The 14,241-nt window shown below is 40.7% G+C and overlaps 3 protein-coding genes across 3 annotated transcripts in view; all 3 read left to right on the forward strand.

Annotated features, from left to right (window-relative positions):
- The first annotated feature begins 283 nt into the window (after window positions 1–283).
- Window positions 284–4,557, forward strand: ASDURF (ASNSD1 upstream open reading frame). The gene is made up of 4 exons (XM_043487786.1): window positions 284–417; window positions 2,653–2,706; window positions 3,724–3,799; window positions 4,419–4,557. The coding sequence occupies exons 1-4, from the start codon at window positions 328–330 to the stop codon at window positions 4,487–4,489; spliced, it is 291 nt and encodes a 96-aa protein (XP_043343721.1). The 5' UTR covers window positions 284–327; the 3' UTR covers window positions 4,490–4,557.
- ASNSD1 (asparagine synthetase domain containing 1) lies at window positions 4,511–9,336 on the forward strand. The gene is made up of 3 exons (XM_043487782.1): window positions 4,511–5,974; window positions 6,252–6,433; window positions 8,991–9,336. Exons 1-3 carry the CDS (start codon window positions 4,511–4,513, stop codon window positions 9,262–9,264), a joined length of 1,920 nt encoding a protein of 639 aa, XP_043343717.1. The 3' UTR covers window positions 9,265–9,336.
- Window positions 9,337–9,813: 477 nt separating this feature from the next.
- Window positions 9,814–14,241, forward strand: part of ANKAR (ankyrin and armadillo repeat containing) — a 56,568-nt gene continuing 52,140 nt past the window's right edge. Inside the window, exons 1-2 of the mRNA XM_043487781.1 lie at window positions 9,814–9,845; window positions 12,177–12,397. The gene's annotated coding sequence lies outside the window, so the exon portion shown is untranslated. The remainder of the gene's footprint in view (window positions 9,846–12,176; window positions 12,398–14,241) is intronic.

The following is a 14,241-nucleotide window of genomic DNA, read 5'->3' on the forward strand; positions in this document are numbered from 1 at the left end:
GAACTTTTATTCTTTATATTCACCACTAGGGGGCGCAAATAATTTACAGTTTACTAGTTGCCACAGGGTAAAAAGCGTTTCAACATCCCATCCGCTAGGGTCCGTTCAGGACCCTAATCACTTGTGCGCACGCGCGCAAGTACTCCTCGCCCAGATCCGGACTGCGCAGGCGTTCCAGTGAGCACGCGGACGCCATTGACAGGACTCACCGGAAATTGAAAGGGAGGGGCTGGGGCCGCTGGGAGCGCAGACGCGCCGGGGCTGCGGAGGCGGAAGTGCCGGAGTGCCGCCAGGCGTGGCGCCCTGCGTGGTTGCTTCTCCGCGGAGATGCCCAGCCGAGGTGAGCGACCCGAGGACGGCGCTGGGGTCGTCCCTGCTGAGAGCTCGACCCCGCACAAGGAGGAGCTCAGCAGCAAGGTGAGCGCGGGGCGAGGTAACAGGGCCCTCGGGCTGCTCACCGCCGGAGGCGAGTCGCGGTGGCCCCGTGGTCTAGTCTCGACTTGGCCCTGCCGCCCCAGGTACAGTGAAAGGGACACCTTGAAAGTTGCCCCGAGGTCAGACCCAGATGGTAGTAAGGCGGAAGTTTAGTTGGTTCTGGGTTTTTTTTTATTACCAATTTTTAACATTTTAAAAAGTATCATACCGTAAAATTTGGCTCTTTCGTTTTCTCTATATTTAACGCGTGTGTGAATTTGTGTGACCACCACCACAATTGGAATACAGACTAGTTCCACGACCCTAAAAGACTCCCTTTATAGCCATGCTTTCCCGCGCGCAGAAACTCCGGCCGTCCCTAATCTTCTCTACATCAGGACAGTTTTATCCCTCCCAGCACATCATGTAGATGAAATCACAGCTTATGCCTCTCTCCCGCTTAATGTCTTTGAGATTCATGGTTGGGTTTTTTTCCTATGTACTCTTAGTTAAAACTTTTAGAAATTACCACCCACCCTAGATCCTAGGCTGCCTGTAGTCTCAGAAAATGTCAGCACCATCCATGCAGTTGTCCATGCCAGTAACCTGGGAGCCCATCTTTGCATCCATCACGAAGTTCTATCAGTTTCACTTTTGAGGCCTCTTTGTAAGGTGTCCCTTTATCACTGTGTACACTTTTAACCATCTTAAACCCGCCCCTTGCATCTGCCGCAGGGAATCCTGCAAAAGTTTCCCAGCTGGTCTCTCCTTATCCATTGTTACCTTCTTCCCGTCTATCCATTTAGCTGGACCTATGCTCCTAAAAATGTTATTTCATTGTTGCTCTTTTGCTCCTCCCCCCACAAAAGGGAGCCAATATAACGCCATAAATGGGGGAAAAAAAATTTTTTTTTTATTTGAAATGAGGATGGCTATAATCTTTCAGGTAATAGATGTCTGAGATAATACTTTGGTTCTGTCCCAAACTGACGCTGGCTTCTTGGGCACATCTCTGATTCCTCTGTTACAATTTCCTTGTCTGAAGTATTAAAGTATACCTGCCATTCCTAAAATGAATGGGAAAGTGCTATTCGAAGCCTTAAAAGGAACTTGTACAAATTCAGTCTTGGAATTCAACCCAATCTCTGTAATCAGTCACTACAGTGACTGGCAGCTGGAAGGCAGAAGGGTACACATCTGTGGGGAATGAATTTTCAAGCTGCGCACAGCCTGCTCTGATTACTATCATAGCATGCCACTTACACTTACATATAACAGATCCCCCAGGCGTCAGAGGTTACAAAATAACGCTGTTAGAGGCTCTAATGACACTATGTAATCAGTCATGTTTGCAGTATCACTGTCAGTACTGAAAAGAGCTTAAAAGAAATTTAGTTTCCATTTAGTTGAGCCCTCTTCTACTTAAAAAAGGTGAGACCTAGTTCAAGAGTGCCAGCCCTGTGCTAGCTTTTGAGATACAAAGAGGAATAAAGCAAAGATGGAAAAGTGATGAGTCATGCTACCCCTGGTGGCTCAGACCATAGTCTGCCTGCAATGCCAGAGACGTGGGTTCAGTCCCTGGGTGGAGAAGATCCCCTGGAGAATGGAGGGGCAACCCACTCCAGTATTCTTGCTTGGAGAGTCCCATGGATGGAGGAGACTGGTAGTCCACGCGGTCGAAGAGTCAGACATGACTGAACGACTAATACTTACTTACCCCCCATGTAGGATACTTAACTACTACTTGCTTAGTCTGTCTGGCTATACCATTTTGTATGTAAATCATGAAAAGCATGGCTATTGGGAGGGAAGGGTCACCCACTCCTCATTCCATTTGCTTTGTTTTTTGTTTTTTAATTTAAGATACAATTAAACCATTGAAAAATTGGTATTACTTTCAGGTCTTGGTGAATTTTTTTTTTACATAATCTCTATTTTAAATAAAAGATATAAACTTTGTTTAGTAACTATAGTTCTTGCCTGAATATGAGTGTTGGTTGCCAACCCCCTGTCTAGGTATAAAGGGCCATTTAACACTTTGTATGTCTAATCACTTTTCCCCTCAACTTTCCGCCACCTGCATGTCCACACAGACTGCTGTTGTAAAGAGTCTGTGTATTCCCAAATTGCCCATTTGGACAATCAATGCTTGGAGCCCCTTATCCTGTCTCTTTAAAGGGCTCTTATTGAGCATACTTTGATCATCTCTGATTTAACAAGTTTTCTTTATTTCAATAGATTAAAGAACAAAAAGTAGTTGTGGATGAACTTTCTAACCTGAAGAAGAACAGGGTGAGTTATTAGATTTACTCTGAATACTATGTGGGAGGGTTTGATATCAATTGTATAAATCTGTGTATTAATCATAGTTGCTAATAATGTTTCCCCAACATATGCAATTGACATTACCTGTGAATCAAATGATACTGATTGTACTATGTTATCCTGGAGCTGTAGTCAATAATGGTATTTATTTTGTACTTGAATTTGGTGTATTCTCTTGACATAAATAAACTTTGAATCTATTGAGAAGAGAAGAAGCTATACAGGTGAATGTGGATAATTAGTTTTTGTTTGTTCATTTTTTAAAAAAGACAAATGCTACTGCTTCCTCGCCCCACCTCCTCCTTTACTCCAAGCTTCCAAATCTCTAACACGGTTATTTAACTCCATTTTCATGAACATATTCATAAATAAGCAAGTTTCTGCTTAGTGGGTCATTGTACTGCCAAACATTGTATTTTAAAGTTAAGAAATGACTTGAGCCCTCTAAAGCTTTTGAAGATTACTGGATAACAGACAGGTTAGACATTTCTCATATGTGGAGTAATAGCAGTTAAGGTACAGTGGATAACAAACTTGTATAAAGCAAATTGGCAAAATGTGTCAAAGTCTTAAAGCTGTGTACTATTATGATCCAGCAAATCTAATTTGATTCCTATTTATAGGAATTGATACATTAGGAAAGTATCATGGAGTGCACGGAAATTTAGTTACAAAGACATTCATCACAAGTTTGATTTATAATAGTGAAAAGTTGACAACATCTAAATGACCAAATAAACTATAATATTATTGAAGAAAAATGGTATTAAGTATGTTCAGAGAAAAAAAAAGTTTTGCCTAAGTGTTAATGGTAGCAGTTTCTAGATTGTTGGATAATGGGTGAGTTCTTTGTTTATCTTTATCTGCCAAGGTATTGTTCTGAACATGTTACTAATGTTCAATAGTAAGCAGTAACAGGGTTCAAAGTTTTGACGTCTACCTTTTAGATCAAATCATGATATTAGCCTAACTTATGTTTTGCAGAAAGTATATAGGCAGCAACAGAACAGCAACATATTCTTTCTTGCAGACCGAACAGAAATGCTTTCTGAAAGCAAAAGTAAGTTTTTTTGATACATTATACAGAAACAAAAAGAAATTCTTTTGTGGGCTTTCTGTGGAAATTCATGATGGTGCCTAAATTACACTGTCTATAGCTGAATGTATAAATATATATATCTAAAGATTGGATGGTGGTATACCAGTTAATAAAATTAGTGGAATGGTTTGGTTTTCTTCAAGTTAGCCTTCCATTGGTGAGTTAACAGTAACAATAAAGTCAAATTTAAGAACTATAAGATGTGTTAGAAAGCCACAATAATTAATGTAAGCTTTAGAATTTTAGACAGATATAGGTATGAAATATTCTGCCAATTTCTGCCTTTTTGATTTTGAGTGAATCACTTTGAGCCTGCAAAGTCTTACGGAATTTAATTAAAATGATATGTATATAAACTGTGCATAGCTCAATGCCTGGGTCAAAATAAGCATTTAACAACATAAACGAGATCCCTAAATAATAAATATTCTTCATCTGAAGTCTGTTGTAAATTATTATTTAAACTAGCACAGTACATATGTGGTTCAGTCTTGGAAAATAGCTTGTTTTGCCTTTTGAATTACTAGGTAAAGCTTCAAGAATTTTTATTCTTTACTGTGTCTTCTCCCCTCTCCCACAGATATATTGGATGAGCTGAGGAAAGAATATCAAGAAATAGAAAACTCAGAGAAAACCAAAATCAAGAAATAGCCAACTTGATTTTACAGAGCAATGTGTGGCATTTGTTGTGCAGTAAGCTTTTCTGTTGAGCATTTTAGCAAAGATTTGAAAGAGGATTTACTGTGTAATCTTAAACGACGGGGGCCCAATAGTAGTAAACAGTTGTTAAGGTCCAGTGTTAACTACCAGTGTTTATTCTCTGGCCATGTCCTTCACTTAAGAGGTATGTTGACTGCCCAGCCTGTGGAAGATGAAAGAGGCAATGTATTCCTGTGGAATGGAGAAGTCTTTAGTGGGATCAAGGTTGAAGCCGAAGAGAATGATACTCAAATCATGTTTCATTATCTTTCCTCTTGTAAGAATGAATCTGATATTTTGTCACTCTTCTCAAAAGTCCAGGGTCCTTGGTCTTTTATATATTATCAAGCATCTAGCCATTCTTTATGGTTTGGTAGGGACTTTTTTGGTCGTCGTAGCTTGCTTTGGCATTTTAATAACTTGGGCAAGAGTTTCTGCCTCTCTTCAGTTGGCACCCAAGCATCTGGAGTGGCTGATCAGTGGCAGGAAGTTCCAGCATCTGGAATTTTCAGAATTGATCTCAAGTCTGTTTCCATTTCCCAGTCTGTTGTTTTAAAGTTGTATCCTTGGAAATGCAATTCTGGGGGGGATGATATCAGAGAATGTGTTAATAGCCTGACTGAGATTTCAGCAGCCTTGCCAACATTTGTCTTGGTGGCAGCAAATGAAGCCAAACTGTATCTTAAAGAACCTGTTGTCCCTTTAAATATGGCATTGCCACAAGCTGCATTTGAGACCCATTGCAGCAGCATTTCCAGGAGTCCGCTGACAAGAGAGACCCTTCAGGTCTTTCTTACTGATCGACACACAAAGGAAGTAGTTCAGCAGTTCATTGACGTCCTGAGTATCGCAGTCAAGAGACGTGTCTTGTGTTTACCTAGGGATGAAAAGCTGACACCAGGCGAAGTTTTGAAAACTAGTAATAGGAAAGCAAATGTTGCAGTTCTGTTTTCTGGAGGGATAGATTCCATGGTCATTGCAGCACTTGCTGACCATCATATTCCTTTAGATGAACCAATTGATCTTCTCAATGTGGCTTTCATGACTAAAGAAAAGACCATACCAGTTAATTTTAACAAAAAAGGGAGAAAACAGAAAAATCATTGTGAGATGCCCTCTGAGGAATTCTCCAGAAGCGCTGCTGCTGCTGCCAGTGCCAGCCCTGGGGAACAGTTCAGTGTACCAGATCGAGTCACAGGAAGGGCGGGACTGAAAGAACTGCACGCTGCCAGCCCGTCGCGGATTTGGAATTTTGTTGAAATTAATGTTTCTCTAGAAGAACTGCAAAGATTAAGAAGAACTCGAATATCGCACTTAATCCAGCCCTTGGATACAGTCCTGGATGATAGCATTGGCTGTGCAGTCTGGTTTGCTTCTCGAGGAGCTGGCTGGTTAGTGACCCAGGATGGAGCACAGCCGTATCACAGCCGTGCAAAGGTACGACACGGCGGCTCGGGACTTCTGAGGCCTCATTTTGACCCTTAAAGCTTTTAACGCTTAAGTTACAAGGATATAGCGTCTTTTAATTGCATTTAAACTACAACACAAAGTATATGACTTTGTAAAAATTGGGCATATTTTGCTATCTTATGACTTTGCCTTGTGGATTTTTTCTGAAAATGTTATCTTTGGGATTATTATTTTTTTTAAGCTTTTATTTTCCTTACTGCATAGTAGGTGATATTCTGATGTAGATTTCTTTCAACTTTTGTAGGTGGTTCTCACTGGAATTGGTGCAGATGAGCAGCTTGCGGGTTATTCTCGTCATCGGGCCCGCTTCCTGACACATGGGCTGGAAGGACTGAATGAGGAAATCGCAATGGAGCTGGGTCGAATTTCTTCTAGAAATCTTGGTCGTGATGATAGAGTTATCAGTGATCATGGAAAAGAAGCAAGGTAATTCTTGTTGTCTGTTGGAGCGTTGTTCGATGATTTTGTCAAAGCAGTAGACTGAACCTAAAAAGGAGACTTTTAGGTTCCTTTTTCTTTGGATACTTGTTCAAATGAGTAACAGTAGCGGCAGTATCTTGGCTTTGTATTACAGCTAGTCAGAAGCATGCTGGAGAGGAACCAGAGGAACAGTTTTTCCAGAACTCATTCTCCAAGAAATGGCTCTACAGTAATTTTCAAAGGGGATACAGTGACGTGATTAAAGGCTACAGTGAAAGACTGTAAAACTTGAGGTAGTGAAACACTGAGGGGAGGTATTTCAAGGGTTCTGTTTTGTTTCAAATGTTTGCTTTCTTCCCAAGCTTCCTTCTCCAGTGTGACAGAGCCTGACTTTGTAGACATTTCTTGTATGTACAGGCATACTTGGAAATCCTGCATGCTCAGTTCCAGATCATTGCAACAAAGCAAGTCAAATGAATTTTTTGGTTTTCCAGTGCATACAAAAAAACTATCTTTATACTATGCTGTAGTCTATTAAGTATGCAGCAGCATACTTTTTTTATGCTGTATTTAGACATAAATATGTATTTAGTATTTAAAATATGTATTTATGTATTTAGACATAAATAAACATACATTTGTCTAAATTTTTATATATATATACCTTAATTTAAAAATACAAAACAAAAAAAAGAAAAAACAAAACAAAAAAATAAAAAAAAGCAGTCTCAGTGATAACATCAAAGATCGTTGATCACATATCACCGTAACCAATATAATCGTTCTTGTTTTTGTTGTTGTTTAGTTGCTAAGTCATGTCCAGCTCTTCCTGCAACCCCATGGTCACTCACCAGACTCCTCTGTCAGTGGGATTTCTCAGGCACCAATAATGGAGTGGGTTGCCACCATTTCTTCTCCAGGGATCTGCCCGGCCCAGGGATTGAACCCAGGTCTCCTGTACTGGCAGGCAGATTCTTTACCACTGAGCCACAAGGGAAGCCCAACAGATAGAACAAGAAAAATTTGAAATATGGAAGCATTTCCAAAAATGTCACACAGAAACATGAAGTGAGCAAATGCTGTTGGGAAAATGGCACCACTGATAGACTTTGCCCGTCACAGGGTTGCCACAAACTTCTAGTTTGTTAAGCAGTCTCAATGAAGCAGAGTAAAACAAGGCACGCCTGTGTAGACCCGTACTGAGTCAGACGGTGGCTCCAGCGCTGGAGTCCCCGCTCTCATAGGCGTTTTGAACACAATTGAGTCATACATCCCAAATTATCGTAATAGTTTCAGAGATCAAGGCACTTAAATGTGTATATTCTTTTTTAATCCTAGGGATTTGTGTTTACCTACAGCATTTTTCTGATAATAGTAAACAAATGCTTGAATACAACTTTTTGAAGCATTAAGGAAAAAGATGTGTCATTTAATTATAAAAAGTAGAACTTTGTTCAAGTAGGTTAATTTATTAAGTGGTAGTTTTATTGCAGGGGTACAAGCATGCAAGGAGTCCAGATGAGCATTGTGGGAGTTGTAACATCATAATATACCAGCTCTGAGACTTCATTGTTTTCTTATCTCTAGTTTGTTATGCCTATGTTGCCAGTTCTGACATGTAAAATTAACATAATTTTCAAAATCTTATCATAAAGAAATAAGTAACACCACAATACAAAGTGTGTAAAATGTTTTCCTTTTGAAATGTATCTATATATGAGAGATAAAAAAATTCAGCCTATTTCAGCTTGGTTAGAGAAAAGGAAATTTATTTTATTCAGTAAAAGCAGTTAATTCTAAAGGACCGCCCTCCCCCCCAATATGATACCCAGGGATAAAAATGGATATGAAGAGTGTTTAAAACAGCTAGTGCAGAATTGTAATTGAACGAACACCACTATAGTGGCTAGATCTAAACCAGTTTATTAATGGATTTTGGCATACATATTAACCATACTCTATTAATTAGTTTCTCATTTAAATTTGCTTTCACGATTCATTTTTATAAAATATTCTGTTTAAAGAATGCCTTTACCCTTTCTGATCTCTCTACTTAAAATGTAAAACACTACTGTAATTAGGGATGGGGGAGGAATTGGAGTATTTTAAACAAACAAAAAAGAACAGCATTTGCTAGGAAATTAGGGGAGCCTAAAGAGCAGAGAGTTGTGTTCCTTAAGTTCAGTTTCTTTAGACATGTGAAGAGCAGACACAGTTTGAATGATTAACTCAAGACCATGCTTGTTTTCAAGGCATTCCTGAAGATACCTTATGAAACAATTTGAAATTATTTCTTGACATCATAGGCTTAATTTGTTTATTTATTGAGGGAAAAATTTTTTACATTTTAGTATGTGTATTAAAATTAGACAAGTGTTGTGAAATAATTTTTAATGTGATTAAACTGTAAAGTTGTATAAGTAACTAGAATATTTTTAATTTAGAAAAATTGTGCCCTCAATAATTAATTTATACCTTAAATTTTAACATATTAAATAAAATACAAACCAAATAATCACAAGAGATAACTTTTTTTTAATAGTGGTTGTACTTTCTATTTTAGATTTCCTTTCCTGGATGAAAATGTTGTCTCCTTTCTAAATTCCCTACCAGTCTGGGAAAAGGCAAACTTGACTTTACCCCGTGGAATTGGTGAAAAACTAATTTTGCGTCTTGCAGCAGTGGAACTTGGTCTAACAGCCTCTGCTCTTCTGCCAAAGCGGGCCATGCAATTTGGATCCAGAATTGCAAAAATGGAAAAGAATAATGAAAAGGCATCTGATAAATGTGAAAGACTCCAAATCATCTCCTTAGAAAACCTTTCTGTTGAAAACTAGATGTTTCATAGTGTAAGAACATTTACTGAATGGTGGTTTTTTAAAAAAATAAAATACTCTGCTTTATTATTGCCTAATGTGGTTTTAAAGTTCACTACATGAATTTTTATGTAACTTTGTAGAGTAGTGCAACCAATTTAATCAAATTGATACTCCAGAGAAAGATTACACTTGGAAGAACAACCTGGTTATTTTAAACTGTGATATTAATATTGTTTTGAACACTTACATGGTTATGTCCCACTAGCAACAGTGACAAAAGGCAGCTTTTATGGACTCTTTTCATGGTAGCTACATCCAGAAGTACTAGTAACTCAATTTGTTATCATTGTTATTTAACAGACGAGAGAACTAAGGTTTTTGAGGTTCACACTCCTGATTGATATGTGGTACATCTGTTTAGACAGCTCATTGACCTGCTCTCAGAACTTTTGAAGACTATTTTGAATATTCTCCTGTCCGACAAATCTCTGATGTCCCTGTTTTCCCATTGTCAGCTCGTGACTTGGGCTTTTCACAGAGAAATCAAAATGAAGCCAAGAACTACTTGATTTTCCAACACCAAAAGTCCTAACTTACCTGTATGTGCACCCATCCTTTTCTCCCTTCTTGCTATTAGAAAGAGAAATGTATTTGAAATGTTCTAGTATATACCAATTTAAAATGCATACCCCTGGTCCTACACCTTCCATCTCTTGGCTCCCATCCACCTTCACCCTTTCAACCTTTTCACATATCTACTGAACTTCACTCCAACCGGACATCCACCCACAGTACTCATCCGTAACCATGATACCAAGGTCACATTTGGCATCCATCCCTGTTTAGGGCTGACACCCTTTCTAGGTCTGGACATACTGTGATTCTCCTAATTATAGTGGAAAAGAAAAGTTAGGATATTAGCAGGCATGTATCAGGGCTTTCCAGCTGGCTCTAGTGGTAAAGAACCTGGCCTGCCAGTGCAGGAGACATAAGAGACGTGAGTTAGATCCCTGTCATGAAGAGCCCCTGGAGGAAGGCATGGTAACCCACTCCAGTATTCTTGCCTGGAGAATCCCATGCACAGAGGAGCCTGGTGGGCTACAGTCCATGGGGTTGCACAGAGTTGGACACAGCTGAAGCAACTTAGCACAAGCATGTGTCAAAAGACTTTGACATGCCCTGAATTTTATTTCCTGTCAAGTGCAGGGTTCAAACCAGATTGAGATATTACCTGAATAGCTTTCAACTGGACGACTTCATGGTCCTGAGCACTACACTGATGCTCCTAATGGGAGTAGAAAAACTTGAGGTTTGCCCTGCAGCCTAGAGTTGAATAGTAATGATTTTTATAACAACAATATAGTTCAATACAAAACATGCCAGAAACTAGTCTGAATTTTACGTGTATTATTTTAATCAACTGAATCTCTAAAGGAGATCTCTAGTTCACTTGTTCTGGCAGGATACTCTGTCTGCCTGTTTTTTGTTTTTTTTGGTTTTTGTTCCGTTCCCAGAGGGCCTGATTTTTTACAGCTCTTTTGATACTTAATCCCATAAACTGGAATGAAATTCTATGTTAATCCTTCAAACAAAGCAAAAGTCCTTCCCAAGATCCCATGTAAAACAAACCATCTGGGTACCTGAACAAAACCTTTTAGGTAGAGAAATTTACATTACTCATAGGTCGTAAGTGCAAACACGCAACTCCTAAAGAAGACAGTGATTTGACATCCCTTGCCCTGGGAAAGCAGTAACAAATTTACTAATACTACCACCACAGCAGCTAAAATAATGACATTGTTGGACTAAGAAATTCTACCCTCAAACAGTTAACCAAAACCTTGCTGCTGCTGCTGCTGCTAAGTCACTTCAGTCTTGTCTGACTCTGTGCAACCCCCATAGACGGCAGCCCACCAGGCTCCTCTGTCCCTGGGGTTCTCCAGGCAAGAACACTGGAGTGGGTTGCCATTTCCTTCTCCAACCAAAACCCTCTCTGTTGCTAAATTCAGTGAAAAGTTTGGGTTCTCATCTCGACCTAGAGCAGCATCCAGTGAGGTTGGCCAGTCTCTTCTCCTGGCTTCTATGACCAGACTTGGCTTTCTGCTCTCCTGACTCCTCGCTGTTTGTATTCTTTCCTGCCTCCACCCTCTCCACATGACCTTTAAATAATTAAATTTCTCAGGTCTCCATCCTGGATTCTCAATTCTCTATTCTCTTTCATGGTGATTCCAGCCATTTCCCTGGCCTCATTTACCCTAAGCCAGCCCAAATGTATTCCTCTAACCCAGGCTGCTGCTTTTAACTCAGACCTTTGTATCTAAGGCACATCTGACATCTCTGCTTGGTTCTCTCACAGGTAAAACTGAACTCTTCAATCTTGCCCTGATGCTGCATGTCTGACAAACTTGGCCGTCATTACATGACCACCTTCTTTTTAAACTCTCCCCCTCCTCAGTCTGTTACCAATCAGCGATCCTTACTTCTCAAACGCCCCTACCCAAGCCTGTACCTACCCGCTACTGCCACAAATTGAGCCCAAACTCTTGGGATAAAGTTCAAAAACTTTAAACAGCCTGTGTAGTCCAGCCCTCACCTACCTCCTCATCATATTTTTGTGTCCACATCTTTCTTGTTCTCCATGCAGAGTTTTTGTTCCATTGCTCAAAAATTCAACTTTCTTCTCAGCTCAGTTGTCCATCACCTGTTGTTCCCTATCCTCGGAAAGCTACTTCTCCAACTCTCTGCTTGGATAGATCTTTATCAGGCTTAGCTTAAAAGATCACTTCCTCAGGGCAGCCATTCCCAGCCCTGGTTTTAGTTAGCATCCCTTCACGTGCTGTTATTACATCATACACTTATGGCATTGTTTAAATACAGCTGTGTGCTTTTTGGAGGAACTAACCTTGGGGCTTTGCGTCTGCCTGTTGCAGGGTCTCCAGTGCCTCGCTCATAACCAGTGTTCTGTAAGTGTTTATTGAAGGAACGAATGACGTTAGAGGACGGATTCCAATTCAGGACCACCTCAGAGCCCGGAGCCTTGCCAACCCCACCTCTGCCTCTGTGCTTCCTCGGAGACAAGTTGTCAAAGTAAAAAACGATAGAGATGGTGGCTCAGCTGGTGAAGAATCCGCCTGCAATGCAGGAGACCCAGGTTAGACTCCTAGGCTGGGAAAATCCCCTGGAGAAGGTATAGGCTGCCCACTCCAGTATTCCTGGGCTTCCCTGGAGGCTCAGATGGTAAAGGATCTACCTGCAGTGAGGAAGATCTGGGTTCAGTCCCTGGGCTGGGAAGATCCCCTGGAGGAGGGCATGGCAACCCACTCCACTATTCTTGCCTAGAGAGTTCCATGGACAGAGGAGCCTGACAGGCTACAGTCCACGGGGTCACAAAGAGTCGGACATGACTCAGCAACGGAACTGAACTGGACTTGGGCTCTGAGCACCATGCTGTGTGTTGTGTGTTCAGTCACTCAGTCCTGTCTGGACTGTAGCACACCAGGCTTCCCTGTCCATCACCAACTCCTGGAACTTGCTCAAACTCATGTCCATCGAATCAGTGATGCCATCCAACCATCTCATCCTCTGTCATCCCCTTCTCCTCCTCCCTTCAGTCTTTCCCAGCATCAGGGTCTTTTTCAATGAGTCACCTCTTCACATCAGGTGGCCAAAGTATTGGAGCTTCAGCTTCAGTCCTTTCAATGAATATTCAGGACTGATTTCCTTTAGTATTGACTGGTTGGATCTCCTTGCAATCCAAGGGACTCTCCAACACCACAGTTAAAAAGCATCAATTCTTCGGTGCTCAGCTTTCTTTATTCGTCCAACTCTCACATCCATACATGAGTACTGAAAAAACCATAGCTTTGACTAGACGGATCTTTGTTGGCAAAGTAATGTCTCTGCTTTTTAATATGCTGTCTAGGTTTGTCATAGCTTTCTTCCAAGGAGCAAGCATCTTTTAATTTCATGGTTGCAGCCACCATCTGCAGTGATTTTGGAGCCCAAGAAAATAAAGTCTGTCACTGTTTCCACTGTTTCCCCGTCTATTTGCCATGAAGTGATGGGACCAGATGCCATGATCTTCACTTTTCGAATGTTGAGTTTTAAGCCAACTTTCTCACTCTCCTCTTTCACTTTCATCAAGAGGCTCTTTAGTTCCTCCTCACTTTATGCCATAAGGATGGTATTATCTTCATATCTGAGGTTATTGATATTTCTCCCGGCAATCTTGATTCCAGCTTGTGCTTCATCCAGCCCAGCATTTCACATGATGTACTCTGCATAGAAGTTAAATAAACAGGGTGACAGTATACAGCCTTGATGTACTCCTTTCCCTATTTGGAACCAGTCTGTTGTTCCATGTCTGGTTCTAATTGTTGCTTCTTGACCCGCATAGAGATTTCTCAGGAGGCAGGTAAGGTGGTCTGGTATTCCCAACTCTTTTAAGAATTGTCCACAGTTTGTTGTGATCCACACAAAGTCTTTGGCATAGTCAATAAAGCAGCTTTTTTTTCTGGAACTTTCTTGCTTTTTTGATGATCCAGTGGATGTTGGCAATTTGATTTCTGGTTCCTCTGCCTTTTCTAAATCCAGCTTGAACATTTGGAAGTTCACAGTTCACATACTGGTGAAGCCTCGCTTGGAGAATTTTGAGCATTACTTTGCTAGCGTGTGAGATGAGTGCAATTGTGTGGTAGTTTGAACATTCTTTGGCATTGCCTTTCTTAGGGATTGGAATGAAAACTGACCTTTTCCAGTCCTGTGGCCACTGCTGAGTTTTCCAAATTTCCTGGCATGTTGAGTGCAGCACTTTCACAGCGTCATCTTTTAGGATTTGAAATAGCTCTGCTGGAATTCCATCACTTCCTCTAGCTTTGTTCGTAGTGATGCTTCCTAAGACCCACTTGACTTCGCAGGCCCAAGCCCAGATTGAGTTCTAAAGGGGCGGGGCGGGGGGTGGCGGTGAGGGATGAATCTTAGCCGGGATGGGCGCCC

Source organism: Cervus canadensis, chromosome 15, assembly GCF_019320065.1.
Source record: "Cervus canadensis isolate Bull #8, Minnesota chromosome 15, ASM1932006v1, whole genome shotgun sequence".
NCBI classification, from domain to species: domain Eukaryota; kingdom Metazoa; phylum Chordata; class Mammalia; order Artiodactyla; family Cervidae; genus Cervus; species Cervus canadensis.

Excerpts from the sequence above, each read along its gene's own strand:
- ASDURF (XM_043487786.1), top strand. The coding sequence starts at position 328 with ATGCCCAGCCGAGGTGAGCGACCCGAGGACGGCGCTGGGGTCGTCCCT. Across the intron at positions 418-2,652 it reads AGGAGGAGCTCAGCAGCAAG|ATTAAAGAACAAAAAGTAGT; the intron begins GTGAGCGCGGGG and ends TTATTTCAATAG. Across the intron at positions 3,800-4,418 it reads AATGCTTTCTGAAAGCAAAA|ATATATTGGATGAGCTGAGG; the intron begins GTAAGTTTTTTT and ends CCTCTCCCACAG.
- ASNSD1 (XM_043487782.1), top strand. The coding sequence starts at position 4,511 with ATGTGTGGCATTTGTTGTGCAGTAAGCTTTTCTGTTGAGCATTTTAGC. Across the intron at positions 5,975-6,251 it reads CGTATCACAGCCGTGCAAAG|GTGGTTCTCACTGGAATTGG; the intron begins GTACGACACGGC and ends CAACTTTTGTAG. Across the intron at positions 6,434-8,990 it reads GATCATGGAAAAGAAGCAAG|ATTTCCTTTCCTGGATGAAA; the intron begins GTAATTCTTGTT and ends TTTCTATTTTAG.